We start from the raw sequence: 20334 nt of genomic DNA on the forward strand, positions 1-20334 counted from the left end.
AGGGGCCACAAAGTGTTATTTTTTTCACTCGCAGTCTTCCTTCAACGAGGCAACTCAAATCCCCATTGCCCACCCCCCACTAGTGCAACTAGCAAGGCAAATTTGTAGCCGCCTGCTCGCACAGTATGATCCCTCGTACATCATCTTAGATCAGCGATCACAATCAGACAAAAGTTTTTTTTTACAACGAACTTGTCGAAACGTTCTGGTCCGATGTTTCAACAACCACCATCCAGTCCAGCTGGTTGGAGACGAGAGGACTTGGGGGAACAGAGGTACCATGCTGGGCTAACACATCAGACCTGATCATGGGTTTTATCCCAACAACCTCTTGACAATTTTCTCTTTGTGCCCAGCAACCGCTAATGGACAATGACAGACTTGACGTTGATGTACTAAAAGTCACTATGGGGCAGGGAGATGCATACAGGGAAACCTTCTGCTGTATGCATCTAGTCTAGCAGTGAGCAGTACACATTACGATGCATAGCTAACCAAACTGTAAACCTCATAAAACCACCCTGATTTTAATATCTGATTGGCTACATCATCTTTCCAGTGTGAATTCAGCTCCAAAAAGTCTAACGATTGAGTTCAATGGACTATCACTATTCCATTTGAGGAACATGTCTGTGCAAAGTCAATAGTACAAACACCTCTTGCATCGTTAACCATTTCTTCAACACTTCATTGAGCTATTCCATTACAAATCACTCAGATTTCATTTGATACAAAAAGCAAGACCAACAGGTATGTCTTGTCCTCCCTGTGTATGAACTGACCGGACCACCAAACACACACACATCTTTCCTTTGGACCACAGTGACCATCTACCACAGACAACACATCTCTCACTCCATCATTACGACCACAGTCTTTTTAAAGCCCGACATCTTAACCCCTTCCCCGGGAGGTGGCCCATGTTCGGACACCTCTCCCCACAATCACAGAGGGATCCCCGAAGAGCCACGCTTTGCCCCGTGATGGGCCGTCGGGTCTGAGCTGACAGGAGGCCATTGGAGAGCACTCTGACCTCTAAATTGGGCCTTCGTCTTCACCCTGGGAGGAGGTAATCCCCTCCTGAGAGAGGGCTAAGAGGAAAGAGGCGACGCTGGCTCCTGGGACTCTGGATTTGTCCCAGAGTGTGTGGGGCACTGACAGCACCTTCTGGCCTCGCACAAAGGGCGTAATGGAGCGAGACCGGGGCGGCAGTGAGAAAATCCAGTCCTCTGCCCCAAAAATACATCGGCAGTTGCCAGGGCAACCCTGCACCAAGCAAATTTCTACCCCCCAAAACAACTAATTTCCCAGCTATGGTGAAGCAGCCAGCCAAGCCAGGGTAGTGAGGGGACTCACTGGAGGTTTGGATGTTCCCAGTTCCACTCGTTGGACAGGGAGCCTTAATCAAATTCAGGCTTTGAGGGATTTAGAACCAGTTCAACCATTTTTTGTGGGGTTGTCCCCTGTATAAGCCCTCAACAAAAAATGTATACTTTTGAAACCTATAACAAATTGGCAACGGAGGCCTGCTGAAAACTTGCCAGCCGAGTGGATCAAAGATCCATCATCAATACCGGCAGTGCTAAACCATTGGCTCTTGTCTCCTGTCAAACAGCTTGGAAGGGATGCTCTAGCCATGGGTCAGGATGTTGGAGCACTGATAGAGGATCTTCAGGGTTAGGTTGGGTAAGAGTGGAAAGGCTTGATGACACTGGCCATATTACACCAGGAACGGAGGATGAAGGATAGGGTGCGGGGGGGGGCAAGGCAGGAGTTCTGCTTCAATGCATCTCAAAACAGGCTCTAGTGAGGAGCACACTCCCCTTCCCCTCCTTTTTCCCCTCCCCTGCTTCAAAACCAAGCACCACTCCCACATCCTGGGCTTTGCACACCTCTTTGCCCCCACATCTCTATCTCCCTCTCTTTTTCTCTCTCTCCAGCCCCCCCCCCCCCCCATCTCTTTGTATGTCCAGCTGGCTGCTGCACAAAGGCTCTGGATCGAGGTTCCAAAAGAGCTTCAAACCCCCAGACGCTTTGTTCTGCCCATTTTCCCACTCCCTAGAGACGGAGTTTGGTAACAGAAATGATAATAAAAAAAGGAATAAAGCAAAAGAAAGAGTGAGAAAGAGTTGGATTGGCTGGAGCAAAGAACTTTGGGCGTGCGTCTTGCGCAGGCCCTAAACTGTCAGATTTGGAGCCTGAGGCAGCTGAAAGATGTGGTAATCGGTGGCATCTGCTGCATGGCGACCTTGAAATATCAACTGTTGTTGCAGGAAAAACATTTCAAAAGGTACATTTCAACGACAACCCCCACACATTTGCAAATAAACTAGTCTCTGCTAACATTTCAACGCATAGGCCACATTACTTTTCTACACCTCCCAGGTAAATCCTATCCAACAAGTGTCACTATGCTTCAAAACATTATACCACTCTATGGCGAAGATCATGTTTCATGGTAATCACATGCTCGATTACAGGCAAGGAGCCCCCCCACACACCCCCACCTATACCCCTTGTGTTGAATGATCTCAGATCCATCCCATGCCAGGCTGCACCACCCATTTCCAAGACTGTGTGAGAGGGACCTGTGGTGGTGGATGGGCCTGACCGTGTAGAAAAGGCCACTGTGTGGAGATGTGGGCCGGAACTAATAGGATTGGTTTTGATTCATTAGATTCTCTTTCATCATCCTGGTTGGAATTTCACTGCACGTCCCGTCGGGCTTTGCACTGCAAGGGAGCTGCAAGGAGCCAAGAGAGGGGCTGAGCAGTGGAAATTGAGCCCCTAGATTGCAAAAAGCATCATACTCTGTGGAATCATTGGTGATACTATCCTAACCACGCCACTGTGCAACAGAATGGTATGATTAGAGATAAATGATTGATGACATAAATAAGAGCAGACATCCATCTTACATCTTATAGGTTACTTACTATCCTCTATGGGGCAAAAGGAAACATGTTAGTGTCATGGTGCTATGTTACCAATAATATACCCCTGCTGTACCCCTACTGCTTGTGAAGGGTACCTTTTAGAATATATATATTTTTTTGTGATGTCTTTGACGATACTTCTACAGGCCTGGCCCCCCAGTATCACATTCGTTGCAGTCTGAATAATATAGGGAAACTTGATATACCGTATGTTGTCCTGGAGATTACATCTCATTTTAGGATTAGTGAAGATGCGTGTGAACGCTAGCTACACAATGCACACTTCTGATGAGCATTTATGCAATTTTATCTGAGAGTTGAAATGACAAAATAGCTTAAAAACAATAGCGCCCATTGTTAAAGGAAATAAATGCTGCATTAAGTTTTTTTGTGGGACAACAGCAAAACCAGAATTTGTGCTTTCCCACTTTGTTTTATTGTTTGGGGGTATGAGACCAAGAAAGACGGCATCAGTCAGTTGAAAAATTTACATTTCAATGTAGTCGAGTGCAGATCCAATCTATCTGGTTTAAATGCCGGCAAATGTGACAGAACACAGGATGCATCTGGAGTTAATGAACACGCTCACTCCATTTAACTATGTGAGAGGGCTACTACTTCACATCATAGTATGTCACAGCATTGCTACTGACAGGTCTCTCTTCATTCAATTTACTTGACTGACTTGAGAGGCTTCATGAATCAGACAGCTATGAGAAGTGTAATCAAAGAAGATATCTTAATTAACCAAAGTCACTCAAAGAGACACCTGGCTGCATCTGAACGTAGACAAACAGCGCTATGCATATCCTTAACAGGGCCTGCTTCAGCAGGACTAGGCCTGAGTTCTTTAGTGGCATTTTGATGCTGGATGATTTTGCTCGAAGGAATTCGTTTTCAGTAGGCGGGATAACCAACAATGAAATGTTTAATAAAGTTGTCTTGTAAAATATTTGTATTGTTAAAAAATATATACAAGTTCAGTAAAAAAAAAGCGAACGTCAAAAATATACATACAGTTAAATGACAGCTATAAGTCTTATCCTCTGAACTTTAGAGGTCCAAGAGATACATCCATTCCGTTAATGCAACTGCTACCCCACCACTACAATTCAAACTAATAACTATCTATATACAAAACATCAAAACATATAATCTATGTCAGGGTGAGATACCAGGCAACATTTTAGCCTATCTTTAATGATGGTTGGCCCAAAACTCCCCCCAACAACAAACACAACAGTTGACCACAGAGAAAACATTGGCTCTGCCTGTGTTTTGGTTCAGGTGCCAACTTGTCCGGTGCTCCATTTAACTAGGGCCCCTCTTAGTTGGCCTTTTCTCATCTCCAGTGCTGCACATACGGCCCTGGCCACCAGTCTAGCGAGTCAACTTGGCCTGGCCCCTCCGCTCTAATGTGTTCTCAAGGGCTTGGCATAGACGGCTTCCAGGAAATGCAGTGGCAGCAGGCCAAACAGAGCAACCAGGAAGCCCACACTGGCCACTGACAACAGGACATATCGGCCGATGAAGAAAGTGTCTACGATCTGTGGGAGTAGAGAGATAGGGTTGTTATGTTCATTCATTGGTTAACCAAATATACCGAACAAAATTATAAAACACAACATGCAACAATTTCAAAGATTTTGCTGAGTTACAGCTCGTATAAGGAAATCAGTCAATTGAAATAAATAAATGAGACGCTAAACTATGGATTTCACGACTGGACAGGGGCACAGCCATGGGTGGACCTGGGAGGGCATAGGCCCACCCACTGGGGAGCCAGACCCAACCAATCAGAATTAGTTATTCACTACAAAAGGGCTTTATTACAGACTAAGCCAAACTAACAGTACTCTTCTCATATTATGAGCCCCCCCCCCTCAACACTTTACATGTTCCCTTTATATTTTGGTTCAGTGTAGATCAAAGTCCAAATGGATGATGAATGAGTTAGCTAGGATCGATGATGGTTTGTGTATATCTGATAAATGGGTAACTTGTGTTTTAATTATCCTAATTCCTCTTTCTTCCAACAGATGTCACAAGTGAGCCACTGTAATCAGTGCTGGAGGGAAATGAGAAGGCAAGGCAGGCTTCTCTCCTCACATTTACTTCACTAGTGGCCAAATGTTTAAGCCAAATGTTAACATGGACTTTGGTAAATGCATTACAGTGTCTGACTTGACTTAGTAGATCATGACCCATGTTGCTCTATAAATGTACACGTTTCAGGCAGTAACTATATTGAACTCAAGCAAACATGGCCTCGTTCAATAAATGGACATGATAGGGCACGTTCAATAAATGGACATGATAGGGCAAGAGACTTGGCAATAATGATGTGAGTAATAACAGGCCTTATTTTAAAAGATAATGATCACTCTCAATGTATACAATATGATCACTTGTTACATCATCCACTTGAAATGGCTCAAAAAACTAAACACTTAGGTAAGTTGAAACAATGGCAAAAATACAAATGATTCAAATCACAAAAAAATGATTGAATGCAATATGACCAACCTTCCTCAAAGAGACACTAACTACACTTAATATGATTCATTTAATATAATACATAATTCACTAAGTCACAGAAGAGTCAATAGTACTGTGTTCCATCATCTTGGTCAATACAATTTCCAGCCAGTGTGTGTGTGTGTGTGTTAACTGGGGGCCCTTATGACTTAGATACAAGGTTACACTTGGACAGTTGTTGGTTTTACTGCGAGGCCTGTTGGAACAAAACACAAGGACCTGGGGGGAGGAGTGGAAGAGATGACTAACCAAGAGACCCAACTCCCTGAAGACCTGCTCCACCGTACAGATGCCAAATATTATGAGGCGGTAACAACCTACTGCTGACTAAAGATAGGATACTGGGGCCTTGGTGGGAGCTTCGGGGCAGGGGTGGGGGGCATTGTCTCTGGCGGATGCAGTGTTCTCTCATTTAACGCATCTCATTTTCTAATTTGCCAATTAGCCAGCAAGCGGAGCCCAGAGCTGGGGCCCATGTTTTATTAATGTGGCATCGAGCCGTTCGGTACGGAGGTCCTGTCTGGGGCCGGTCTAATTGGCACTGTGATATTTTGTTTTTGTTTAACAGCAAGAGGTTAGCCGTTTCTTACACACACACACACAGACACATGCATACACATTCACACATTATTGTGGTTGGTCACACACACACAATCTCTTAGTAACACACACACAGTAGCTAGTTATTCAGAGGTAAGTCACATATAATTTAATAGGATCTCTGTGGTAAGGAATAACTGGTTGAGCCTCTTCTATAAGACCACCTTCTACAAGCAAATTGCATGTGTAATAGGTCTGCCCTTGTGTGTTTCAATAGGCTTGGGCTACATCATTCCGAACTGTATGGTTTTTGATGTAATAATCGTCTAGTACACCAGTTGTAGACTATTGACAACTAATTACAATGTGCAATCAGCCGAATTAAAACTATTTTAGCTAAGCTTGTTTATTTTAATATGGCCTAGAAATTATGCACTCCACCAATCACCTTTTAAAATCAATAAAAATATGTTTTTTTGTTGTTTTTTTATTTTTATACACATGCCTAAGATTTGAAACTAATTTAAAAGTCAATGAATATTTCACTACATAAACCTAAATACATTAACACTTTTCTGTGGAAAAATAGATTTTTAAAGTATGACAGAGCAGCAAATAGTGAATTTATTCACATAAAAAACAGAATCCATAATGAATACATCGTCGAAAATATATTGCCTGATTCATCGGGTCTGTGTGTCAGCTGACCTTGCATATTGGCCTAAACTAACAGGAAAACAGGCACAGAACCATGTCTATGGCCCAAATGGCACCCTATTACCTATATAGTGCAGTACTTTTGACCAAAGCCTTATCAAAAGTAGTCCACTAAATAGGGAATAGGGTGTCATTTGAGACTAGGTTGCAAATTTCAATAAATTCCCTGGTATTTCCGAAATCCCAGTTGGAGGTGTTCTGGAATCGAGAGGGAATAAGCAGGAAATCCAGAGTCGTCCAACCAGAGTTTCTGGAAAACCAGGGAATTTATGGAAAGTTCCCGTAATTTTGCAACCCTATGAGACACCAGCCAATGCCTCTTTGTACTTCTGGTTTTCCCATGCACAGACAGCGCAGCAGGAAAGGCAAGCGCTGTGGTCTGTCTGTGCTGCGCTGCCTTTGGGGAGAGATAAACCAGACCAGGTCTTTATGACAAACACACCGCCACATGTTCTGACTGCAGCTCTGCAGCCAGTGCCAACAGGCCACTCTGCTTGGCCTACATAATGTACATGAGCCACAAAACAAATGCCACCATCACAAAAACAAAATGGGTTGCAGTTTACTTGTTTGGGACAAATCCCTCTGTGTTGTTCAGGGGAATCATTTGATGAGCGCAATACGCTATTCATATTCCATAGACCTTCATAGATGGGTTAGCTAATAATGACACAAAAATTATGCGCATGATTCAATGGGGCAGATGTCTGTAGCTGTGCTTGAATACTCATACTAACCATACTATTTGTGACATGAATTGAGTATATAGTATGCTTATTGGTCATAGTATGGATATAGTCAGTATACCAAAAGTTACCAGATGAGGTACTAAATTTGCAAAAATATGAAGTATACTCACAAAGGACACTATTTCCGTACCTTGGGACCCATAATGCAATTCTTCAGGAAATTTGCATGGCTTCACATCGTTTTCAGATTTGAAGAAAATGGTGGAAAATATGCAGCCGAAGTACAACGAGAGTGGATACAAATTAATTGCATTAACTAATTATAACAAATATTAAGAAAATGTTGAGCAATGTAATAAAGTAATGACTTTTCAAATAAGTTACCTTACACGTTATGTTGGCTGACAATTTGTTAGCTACACTGTCCTTACGAACCACATAGCATATCATTACAGCAGTAAGTACTGGTATGTTAGTTGGCTACTTATACATCAAACTTGCCAGTATATTAACTATAGGCTATCTAACTACCCAACGTTTATTGACTTGATTATTCCTGTCATTCTTTGCTTAGCTAAATGGTATAGTCGTTGTGCATTCTCAATGGACATTTGGGTGCTTTCGTAAATTCGCTCTGGCTATTTACTCCGATTTCAGAGCACTCTCGTCTGAGTGTACTAGAGCCCAGAATAATGAATTTACGAGTGCTCAACACTCGTTGAATATGGCCGGTGCCAGTAAACGTTGGCAAAAAAGCATATTTAAATTGTTGCCAGCAGCACAGTTACAGTCACCAAGCTTTGGAAAACATAAAAACAGCCTACCCAGCTCTGCTAGGGCGAGTAAAATTATCAGTGTGGTCTCATTTGTGCCTGGAAGTAGCTAGCAAGCTAGCCAACGTTAGCTTGGGTCCTTGACTGCTGTTATAAATTCAGAATGCTCAAATCAACTCTACCTCTTGGCCCAAGCGTCCCGTGTGCGCCCCGAGAGTGAAACACTCTGAATTTACAAAAGAGACAATCTGACAACGCTCTGAATTTACGAGCGCACACTGGCACTTCACATTGAATTTAGGAACACACACAAAGTTGTAAAATGTCTAACTAGTAATTTGTTATGCTAAACTAGCTAGCAAGAGGTTGCATAGCAACAGCATCAACTTGTTGTCTTGAAGAGTAAGCTAATTTGCGTTGACTCTAGTGTTCTATTTGCACATGTGCATTTACGGGGCACACCCCAAAAAATAAATAGCCCAGCATCACACAGTTCTTCTCCCTAAATTCCCTTTCCCTCCGCGTCTCATTCACTCAATTGCATGCGCACACAAGCTACAGAAATAGATGCATATAAAACTGTATCCAGCTGATGGGATACACAAGCAACATTCCTTGCAAAATGACAACAGTTTTATCACAAATTCAAAATGGACTGATATGTGTTGCAGTTTTGGAACGATTGTGTCCCGTCTATTTTCCACTTTGGCTCCTTTGTGAACCGCTAGTGCCGTTTAGAATTGTTTAGCCTAAGCTATAACACCACTAAACATAGACAGGTTCCAAAAATGAAACTACGCAAAAACATTAGTTCGATAAACACAAAGAGTATATTTATCAGAATCATTCAGCCTAGACCTACTCAAACAGATGTCGTGATTGTAATTCATCACCCTGCAGTATTCAATGTGAAATTGTTAATCCGTTTAGAAAATTCCAAAGAACAGGCAGAATAAACTAAATTGAACATCGGAATATCAAAAAATACAGATTTTGTTTTGTAACCCTGAAGAAAATAGGCTTTCAACTCGCCAAATAGAGCCCCGTTTCAAATGATCACTGAGAATAACTGTTCCAGACGTGAGATGCTCATCACTTCGCAGAGGCAACTTTTTTCATTTGGAAAAATATTATATTTTATTCTATTATATTACTTTTTTTTTTAAACTATAAAATAGGTGTCTAGACTGTGATAAGGGCTCGGGAAATAAGAGTGTCTTGTCTGCAAAAATGAATTAGGATTTGTTATCTATAATGGTTATAACAAATTAGCCATTGTTGCGCATAGGCCTATAGATAAATGCACACATATTTCTTTCCAGTGTGGGCCTTGTGTTCTAAAAATATATGGGGGGGTTTTCAGTCGAGTACTCAAGTAAAAATCTGAAATGCCCATCCCTAGTTGAGTATCAATATTAGAAAACACATTACACCAGTGGCTCCCACTGAAACTTTGACACCCAAGAGCCTTCTGCAGCTGGCTGCCTCTATGCTGGAGTACATATGCACATGCTTGTGTGTGTGTGTGCATTACAGTTTTTTGCTTACCTCGATGTCTTTGAATGGTGACGGAGTCTCTGAGCTGCGGGGGAAGAACACCAGGATAAGAGTGGCAATGAAGGCCAACAGGAAGACAGGGATGACGCCTAACCTGTTAAAAAACAACACAGATATCATTAATATCATATGGGGTCAAATTGTATTCTTCAAATATTTTGCCTGGTAATCAATCACTTGATCGTGTGTTCTTTAGGACTAACGCAAAATAGACCAAGGTCATTGCAATCAACATCAATCAGCCCAATCAAATATGTATAACCAGTAAACTAACTCCCTTTTACACGTTTTAGTGAATCAATTCATACATCTGTATAAAACATGTAGGGCCTAACTATTTGATATAATCTCTGAAATACATTATAATCCCTCTGAAATACATAATAATGTACAGTATAAACCACAAAAGTGTAAGCCAGGGATTTGATGTGGAACAGCCAGTGAAGCATACACCTATGAACCTGTGATTTCACCTCTTGGCATGGCGGTTGTAGAAGCAGGCTATTCGGGGCAATGCAAATGTACAGTGTGGAATCATGTCTGCACAAGATAATGTGTAAAAACTGTGTTGAGACAGCCTATTTAGCTAAGCCTGCATGCGTGTATGTATTCACAACTACCGGTAACTTACTTAGTTGGTCCAGTAGCTCTCAAAAGGATCATCCCGAGCACGAGAGCCACAATCCAGATAAGAGCAATGAGGAAAACCCCAGTGCCCACGCCCATTACCGTGCCAGCCATTCTTCACCAAAGGGTTAACCTAGCTAGCTGCTCACAGTCATCTTGAGGAGATTCAAGCGAGCTAGTTAGCTGTTCACAGTCACGTCTTGAGGAGATTCAAGTGTGCTAGCTAGCTAACGTAGCTATATGCGTTAGCTAGCGCTGTTGTTCAGCTCAAGCAAAGCTAGTTGCGTTAAATTGAGTTTCTGCAAAACAAGTTGCACCCTAGAATGCGAATTGCGTCGTTTAGAACTCTAGACGTCGCATTTTGCACCCGCTGATGACAGTAAAGTTAGCTACCTAGCTAGCTAAACAGCTAACTCGTACACTCAACACAACATCCAGGCCTGTGAGCGCGTGCTGATTCAATAACTTTCTTACCAAATAACTCAAAGTTTGAGACCGCTCAACACCAAAAAAATGATTTCTGAACGCAAACAGAACTTGCACGAAATCACTTCTGTACTATCGCCTGCGTGCAAACTGTATAACAACTACCAGCTGGATCCAATGGTTGCAAATAAACTTCAATTTCATAGGATAGAAGCAGCCTGGCAAAGTGGTTGTTACTAAAACCGAATAGAGTGCTGGGAAGTGTAGTGTATTTCAAGAAGAAGGAGCATCTGAAATTGTGTACGCTCTCTTGGTTGCCATAAACAACAAACAATGATGCTTTAACCACAATAAATCCAACTAACGTGATGTTGATTTTATCAGTGGTCAACTGGAATGCTTTTCAGACACTTAGCCAGTCACTGATCTTACAGCTAATAAGATTTTTATTAATTATTATTAATTGTTCAACAGCAGAACGACAATTTTTTTCCTTGTCTGCTCGCGGATTCGATCTAGCAACCTTTCAGTTATTGGCCCAACGCTCTAGCCACTAGGCTACCTGCCGCCTATTGCCACTATAATATTGGGATTATAGATCTTTGTGAATAATTTGATAAATAAAGCACTTTTTTAACTGCTGTGTTATCATTGCAGTGGTGAAAAAAGTATCCAATTGTCACACTAAGATACCTTAATAGAAAATGAAGTAAAAAGTAAACGTGAAAGGCACCCAGTAAAAGACTACTCGAATAAAAGTTTTAAACATACATAACTATCAAAAGTAAAAGTATGGATCATTTAAAAATCCTTATATTAAGTAAACCAGACAGTACTTTTTAAAAATGATTTTAGCCAGCGGCACACTCCAACAACTAGACATTATTTATACTAAAGAATAATTTGTGTTTAGTGAGTCCGCCAGTTCATAGGCAGTAGAGATGATGACCAGGGATGTTCTCTTGATAGGTATCCTGCTAAGCATTACAAATGTAACTGGTACTTTTGGGTGTCAGGGAAAATGTATGGAGTAAAAAGTACATTATTTTCTTTAGGAATATAGTGTAGTAAAAGTAAACGTTTACTTTATATAAATCATAAAGTAAAGTACAGATACCCCCCAAAAAACGACTTAATTAAGTATTTTTACTTAAGTACTTTATATCACTGCATCATTGGAAAGTGACAGAATGTATCCATCCTCATAACTGGATAACTGGAATGTTTGCTAATGTTTCCAATGAATGTAGCATATCAGTTGCTTGTCTGACGGTAATTTTTAATATGAGCCGACAGGGGGGCGGCAGACTCCACAATTTGAATAGATGCGCAGTGCTGGGGTTTGTGTGGTAATACTGGAGGGAGAGTAGTGGAGGTGATGGGAGGGGGGATACGAGGAGCCAGAGGGGAGGGGAGGGGTGGGGTGGTGTGTGGGGGGTGGGAGGGGTCTTACATGGCAGACGTCACAGTTTGTGCAAGGGAGTATAGGCTGTGTTGTCAGCCTAGTGTCAGTCTGATGAAGATTGGCATTCAGGTAAGCTGTCATTCATTTTCAATGTCAGAGCATGGAGCAGGCTAACACTCCAGCGTCTTTTTTCCCCCTCGCCCTCATTACAAAAGGCAGCACATTATTCATACAGACAGGGCCATGCTAGGGAGAGAGAGCGGGAGAGAGATAGAGCAAGATAGACAGGGAGAGAGGGGAGGAGGGAGAACGTGTGTGAAAGGGAGGGAGGAGAGGAAAAGAAAGAAACAGAGAAGAGAGATACATTTTTGTACTGGATGGGAAGACTGGATGTTTTTTTTTTGATGCAGCGTATGGATTAATAAAATATGTTGGTTATGTTTCTGTTAATGGCATTTAGGGCACGTTTTGCGAGGTGTTTGTATGGGATATGGAGAATAGAACAATGTTTTGGTTTGAGAGAATAATCGAAGGACTGCACAAGACAATTTTAGACACTGCGCACGTGAACGCGCTTTCCACGCGTGACAATGTATCATGCTTATTGAATAATGATTTATTAATAAGTTATTATGCATTTTTCTATTTGTTGGTTTAATTAATTGTATTGGCAAATATGTTTTGACTGACATAGCCTATATGACAGGCCTTTTTCATGTATATGGATTTGTATATTCTTAATTGATTTTGCAGTATATTCTTCATTGATTTTGCACCTGGATGATTGTCTTGAAATTGCATTGTATCTGGTCATATCCTTCTCATAAGCGTTTTGTTATTGATGGGCTATAGGTGGAACTAATGTGTCCTCTTGTTTAAGGCAAACAAACGATTTGCTGTCAGACTATGTTAGGTAAAGTAAGCAATAGTCTACGACTAACTTGCACCACTTACAGGCTATCCAAAATCCACTGTAAATAACTGCTAATGTATGTGAAAGAAATATAAGTGTATGAAAGGATGTCAACAAAATGGTTTATGTGTGTCAAATGGGCTACATTAAAAGTATATTTCAGTGAAGACCAATGGGGTGCATTATTTTGCATTTATGGCACATATGGTGGTGAAGCTTTATCCCACTGGGTACAGACATCACTTCAATGTCTATTCCACATTGTTTCAACGTAATTTCAATGAAATTAAGTGGAGGCAACGTTGATTAAACCAGCGTGTGCCCAGTGGGATGCTAGTCAGTCTTTGTAGCCTAATCATTTGTAATTGGTCTAAAATACAAATGCCATAGTTAAGCAGGTAGACTGGTAATGATTTGTCAGTCAAATCTTGTAATAGCCTGAGCATGGCAAAACGTTTTTAAAGGTCCAGTGCAATAAAAAATGTGTTTTTTTCCATATTTTCTATACCCGTGTTTTCTATATATGTTTCCACACTGAGGTTGGAATAGTACTGTGCCCTTTTAATATAAGAGCTGTTTGAAAAGATGGCCTGAAATTTCAGCCTGTTTTGGTGGGACGGAATTTTTGCCTGTCTGGTGACATCGGCATGCTGTAAAGTTAATAGACCAATAAGAAAGAGCGGTGCAAACCTCTCTGCCAATAACAGCTAGTTTTCAGTTTTCCCCTCCCCACTCAGACAACTCCCAGACAGTCTTAGCAAAATTCTTGCTTGAGAAATTGCTCTTTGATAAGAAGCTATTTTTGTTTATTTTTTACTATTTTAATTGAAAACAATCACAAGGTACTTCATTGTTACCGCTCATTTTTTGATATTGAGATAAAAACGACTGCATTGGACCTTTTAGATTTTATCTTATTGGATTTGATTATACTTTTTTAAAATGAATTTTCCCATAAGTGATTTGGTTTGCATTATTCTGAAATTGCGTAATATAATGTACTGTAATATACATGTCATTGCCCTTGTCAGCATGTAATCCATGTCTATCAAAAAATAGATTCAGTTTGGCACTTTATTATTTCTATATTTTAAATAGGGATACAGAGGGTGATTTGTCTAAGGTGAATCGCTTGTGGCTGTCAGCATCACAGTGACTCCAATGTTTGCTTTTCAATCCTGAGGCATACCATGCAAGACCTCTCCAGACTGAACATTGGCTCTCTTTGTGTGGCACGATTCATTGCCCAGTCGCTACTTTCTATTTTAGATGACTTGTTTATTCCAGAATTGGGCTTTTAGTGGGCTAGGCATTTGACAAGAACACACTCAAAGTGTTTCCACATAATTTGGAATTCACTTCAGTCATGTATCCTCAATTTATTGCCATGTAGATTATAAAGAGTTAAGCTTTTTTTGTCTTTCCCTCACGGAATTTCAATGTATAAAAAGGCATAGGGAGTTCTGATTCACTATCATGTCATGCCATTCTAATGAGTTCAATATGTATCCATTTGCAATGTTTGGACATCTGTTATTATTTCATTTAGTCAAAGTAGTTGAGGCATTCTTTTCGTAAAACCCTGCATCTGACATAAACAATTTGTTTTGTTTTGTCTTTTTTTTTCAGAGGGCGGTTTACAGGTACAAAAAAAACAATACAAAAAATGTATACAAAGATAACCCCAACCCCCCCCTCCCCCAGTCGCCATCCACCCGCCGTATCCTCCCTCCCACCCCTTTCCATCCAACCCAGAAGACCCCCTCCCCACACTTGAAGAAAACAAACCTCCCATCCCTTCCCATTCCATCCTGCAACTGAGGTTGCCATCAGTCCCCCTCCCAACTATCTGAATCTGCATCTTATTTTTTAATGGTGTTAGAAATTAATTAATGTACATGCCAAGTAACTAGACATGACATATAATATATGCGCTGTAAAGATAACTGCCAAAATAATGGAAACACTTGAGTAAATAAGGGATACAAAGTATATTGAAAGCAGGTGCTTCCACACAGGTGTGATTCCTGAGTTAATGAAGCAATTAACATCCCATCATGCATAGGGTTATGTATAAAAATGCTGGACAAGCCATTATTTTGGCTACCATGGGTATGCCTCCATAGGAGGACAATGCCCCCATCCACAGGGCACGAGTGGTAACTGAATGGTTTGATGAGCATGATGTAAACCATATGCCATGGAGATCAGTGACCAGATCTCAACCCAATTTAACACTTATGGGAGATTCTGGAGCGGAGCCTAAGACAGCGTTTACCACCACCATCAACAAAACACCAAATTATGGAATTTTACGTGGAAGAAAGGTGCTGCATCCCTCCAATAGATTTCCAGACACATTGAAGCTGTTCACACACACACACACGCGTGCACGCGTGCACGCACACACACACTCACACACACACACACACACACACACACACACACACACACACACACACACACACACACACACACACACACACACACACACACACACACACACACACACACACACACACACACACACACACACACACACACAATTTAGATGCTCCAAAGCCCTGCTGGGATCCTAATTGATGATTTGTGTCATGGGACAAGCAGCCCAGGGGCAAAACTGCAGATACCGAACACCCATACATTATTTGCATATTCCCATTCCCCAGTTTATGGGTAAATTACATTATTAGGTGCGATGCTGTGCTCTCCTGCAGCTTTTAGAGGATAATCACTAATAAAGTGATTCAGTTGCACTAAATGAATGAAATAAACAGAGCAAGAACAGCATCTGTTATTAACCAATTTGTGCATTTATGTATGGCCATAAAGCGTTTTAGAAAATTGAAGCGATATGCAAATGGCTGCTCTTTCCTTGCCGTAGCACCTAATACCACCTCCTTCATATTGCCAAAGTAACAAATACATAATTTTCTCTGTGAATATCATCAATGTATTTCAGGTCTCGTTCTAATAGTCCCAGGGCCGGCTCTACTCTTTTGGGGGCCCTAAGCGAGATTTGTTTGGGGCACCCCCATCCCGCGGCAAAATACCTTAGTGTTTTAAAGCACGTTTTCTGCAGTTCTACAAATTTTGCCATAGGGTGGAGAGGAAACATTGCAATTTTATAACATATTTCAAGCAATTCTACTCATTTTCCCATTGGTCAGAGAGAATAAATTTGCAGTTTTACAGAAAGTAACCTGCAATTCTACCCTATTTGCCATGGGGTAGAGAGAATGTTTTTCAGATTTAAATAACATTTCCTGCAATTCTACACATTTTGTAATGACTTATGCCATGTTAATATGATATCCGAGTGAGAATGACTAACAAAATCAATGGGGGCCCCCTGGAGATCTGGGCCCCCATTTGGCCATGATAACTACAAGTTTAGATAGCTGGCAAGACTAACTACCAATCAAAAAAATTGTTAGCTAACATCGATAATTGAGTGACTGTCTGTGACTGACATAACAAGAGAAAAACCGCTGATGCACAACCAAATTCCGAAAAATTTCACCTGGTGTATTCTACTATTTTTACTCTCAATAGTAAGTTGAAACGCCGACTGAGTAGTGCCCCCCCCCCCCTATTTTGATCACACCGCGTATGTCGCTTATGCCTGAAACCGGCCCTGAAAATGCCCATTTCATCTTCTTGATAGCAGTCAGATGAAGCGATAGAGAGAGAGATCCTAAAGTATGCATGTTGTTTGGTATAATTCATGAGGCCTTAATCTGCTGGGTAGGTACAGCATATCCCTTTGGAGCTCACAACAAGTTGGGCCTTTTTCTCTGCAGCACAGGCCTCAAAAGTGAAGCACAACAGCACACCTCGAGCATTTGGGATGCATGTTGTAGCCCCTACATCAGAGGTCCTCACCGGCCAGGCACTAAGCCTACATGATCCCTATTGCTTTCCTGAGGAATGACGAGGCCTGCTTTAGCTTTCCGATGGCTCAGTGTAAGGAGGACCCTGCATGCTTTTATACTTTACCCCTCGCCCCATTCTCCCTCTAATGCAGCATGGGCATCGCTCTTACTTTAAGTCCGTCACCGGGGACTGACACAGAGAGGAAACGGATTTGCTTGATTTATGCTCCGAGAGGAGCGATGGGCGTATTTAACGATCCTCAATATTGTTTGTGTCATGTGCTATTGGCTGATCTTTTGCTGCAACTTGCTCAGTCTGCAGAAGGACAGAAAATAGACGTGGTCATGAAAATGCATTAGAACTCTCCAAGATGTTTTCGAGGATGTTTCCAAAGCCACTACTGCTGAATAGTAACCAGCAGATTTTGTTCCTATGACTTTAACTACATGCTTTCCAAAATCAACAGATCACCAAATACTAGGCCAGATCTATATGGTTCTATAGAGGTTGTCCAGACAACCCTCATGGTTGGAGATCTGTATAACTATAAAACAGCACAGCATAATATAACATTGAACAAAGGTTTTAGTCATTTGCTAATGATTTTAGCATCAGCACTTTGATTTTATTGCCCTTTTTTAGAATGATGAAGTAGCAACAGGAAGACATTCTGGAAACTAAACTAAACTCACAAAACAGAATGCTGATGTTTTAATTGTGTTTAGCTGAAGTGGAGGTAATTATAGTTTGGTAGATTACAGTCAACGTTATATTATACAATTCAAAACAAAGTTAATTTCAAGTAAATGTAAACATCTTTACAATATTATTGTTATTATTGTTGCTATTATTGTTATTATTCAAACCAAAATCAACATTGTATTTAGACTGCATTGACTATTGTTATTCAAGGATCAAAAGTTAAATAAATTAACAGCAGCTTATTATTTATCCTGTGTTTAAAGACAGGACTGCAAACCTGAAACTTATTTGATTCTTATCTCTGGTGGAATGCAGATAATTCTAATAAATTAACACAGACTTACAGAGAGAAATATGAAGTCTGCCACTAAATCCAGAATGTATTTTATTCTAGTAGCAGCTGAGCAGGGTGAGGTAAAACTACTATGGCTGCTGCATATTTGTGTTCTCCGTTCTCAAAAAATACATAAATGTTTGGGCAAAAATGGTAAACCTAAAGTTGCTTAAAAATCTTATACCCTTTAGGTTCAAGCTGCAGCTAGAGTAACCATTCATATTCCCTCAATTAGTTTTGAGGTGTGAAGAGTCATTGTCGAGTTGGCTGGAAATTTCGACCAGTTGTGTTACAAAACGTTGGCTGAGACACAGACAACATGGAGAGAGTTTCTCCATAGTGGTTGTAGCCACGTGCCAAAATAGGGAGTTTCTTCTGAAATTGTCTTGATGGAATCCGGTTTGTCCATTGCCTCATGTTGATGATTGGCACCATACAGTAGTAGACTGTACTTGGAAAAACAGTATAAAGCTCCATTGAATGGATGCAATCGCTTTAGTGCTATTTTGTCCTAAAAAGTGCCATCTTTCACAGTTTATTGGAATGACATCACTCATTCCTTTCTGACATTTATATTTCCTGTGTATTTCTCAAAGCATTGTTCTACAGGATATCATTGGTTTGGAGGACAACATTTTCCCTCTGTACCCCCACCTCCTAGCTTTTTAACATTAGTCGATATTTAAGTTTCCCTTCCTGCAAATCTATTTGTGCACGTTGTTTTTGTTCTCCCTTACGGGGTCCATAGAGGTTTATTATCAAAAGTCAGATGCAACGTCTGACATAGGAAATCAAGGAAGTTTTTCTCATGGGCTTTGTTATTAGCAGAAGCACTGCATCAATGGACTGAAAGCATTGCTTAAACGGTGACATCAGAATCATTTATTGTAATGAGTTTTAGTGGTAATACCACAAATGATTTCCTCAATGTGTCCAACCCCTTACTGTAAAAGTGCATTGATTTTATATGAACGTCGACTACTGGAAGTGCATTTCTCCCTGGTAATGTTATGTCTTATGTTTTACTAGACTTTGACTCTCCAAAATACTTTAAGGAGTACCAGTTTATCACTGTAATATAATGCATTAAGGCATTTTGGCCGCAGGGAGACTGTAAAGCTTCCAGCTTCTCTCAGCTTTGACATAGGTGATTTAGGGGTTATAGGCAAAAACATTAGGCCCCTCTATAGCTACCTCTTTTAGAATTTGAGCCAATGATTCTATGGTTCTGTGCATTGTGCAAGCTGAACTCGTTGACTCAGTCTATTTTAGGGATGGAAGTAAGCTATTCTCGAAATCCATCTTGTAAATATATACAGTGCCTAGTGAAAGTACACCCCTTGCACAGCTATCACATTTTGCAGCCTTAAAATTTAATCTAAAAAGGATTCATTTGGATTTTTTCCCAACAGATCAACACAGCCTGCTTCACATTTTCAAAGGGAAAGAAAAAGTATAGAACATTTTCAAAATTAATAACGATAAAATACAAAGCTGTCTTGTGTATGTCTTCACACCCCAAAGTTAATACTTGGTGGAAGCCCCATTGGCAGCAATTACAGGTGTACATTTTTTTTGTAAGATTCTACCATCTCTGCACAACGCTTAGGTAGACATACTGTATTACCAGCTCATAAAATGTTGTTATGGACAGCGATGTTCAACTCAAGCAGATTTAAAGTTAGTATTGAGACTGGACCCATGGGAACACTCAACACCTCTTGGAAAGCCATTCTGGTGTGTCTTTGGCATTACAATGTGTTATTGTTGTACTGAAAAATATAACTATATCCCAGGGTTAGGTATTCAGAAGACTGAGGCAGGTTTTCATCTAACATCTAACTCAGTCCTGGTTTGAATATTGCTGTCCATCAATGATTCCCAACCAAATGTAATGATCTTCAGCACTTTTGACAAAAACAATGGATATTCAGTGCCTTCTGAAAGTCTTCACCCCCCTTGACTTTTTCCACATTTTGTTGTGTTGCAGCCTGAATTTAAAATGGAATAAATTGAGATTTGGGTCGCTGGCCTAAACCCAATAGTCCATAATGTCAAAGTGGAATTATGTTTCTTTCAAAAAAAAAATACAAATTCATTTCAAATGAAAAGTTGAAATGTCTTGAGTCAATAAGTAGTCAATCCCTTTGTCATGGAAAGCCTAAATATTTCAAATATTGCTTAACAAGACACAATCAGTTGCATGGACTCACTCTGTGTTCAATAATAGTGTTTAAGATGATTTTTGAATGACTAGCTCATCCCTGTACCCCACACATACAATTATCTGTAATGCCCCTG

General features: G+C 40.7%; 2 protein-coding genes across 2 annotated transcripts in view; one reads left to right on the forward strand and one right to left on the reverse strand.

Annotated features, from left to right (window-relative positions):
• Positions 1-3846: 3846 nt before the first annotated feature.
• Positions 3847-11047, reverse strand: LOC135548730 (transmembrane protein 218-like). Its single transcript, XM_064978598.1, has 3 exons — positions 10382-11047; positions 9742-9844; positions 3847-4483 (listed from the first exon to the last, which is right to left on the reverse strand). Exons 1-3 carry the CDS (start codon positions 10489-10491, stop codon positions 4349-4351), a joined length of 348 nt encoding a protein of 115 aa, XP_064834670.1. The 5' UTR covers positions 10492-11047; the 3' UTR covers positions 3847-4348.
• Positions 11048-12271: 1224 nt separating this feature from the next.
• Positions 12272-20334, forward strand: part of LOC135547875 (uncharacterized) — a 102759-nt gene continuing 94696 nt past the window's right edge. The window contains exon 1 of the mRNA XM_064977091.1: positions 12272-12337. The gene's annotated coding sequence lies outside the window, so the exon portion shown is untranslated. The remainder of the gene's footprint in view (positions 12338-20334) is intronic.

Source organism: Oncorhynchus masou, chromosome 11 (assembly GCF_036934945.1).
Source record: "Oncorhynchus masou masou isolate Uvic2021 chromosome 11, UVic_Omas_1.1, whole genome shotgun sequence".
NCBI lineage: Eukaryota > Metazoa > Chordata > Actinopteri > Salmoniformes > Salmonidae > Oncorhynchus > Oncorhynchus masou.

Coding starts and splice junctions, on each gene's coding strand:
- LOC135548730 (XM_064978598.1), bottom strand. CDS start 10,491: ATGGCTGGCACGGTAATGGGCGTGGGCACTGGGGTTTTCCTCATTGCT. Junction 9,845..10,381: donor AGAGCTACTGGACCAACTAA/GTAAGTTACCGG, acceptor GTTTTTTAACAG/GTTAGGCGTCATCCCTGTCT. Junction 4,484..9,741: donor CACCATTCAAAGACATCGAG/GTAAGCAAAAAA, acceptor CTACTCCCACAG/ATCGTAGACACTTTCTTCAT.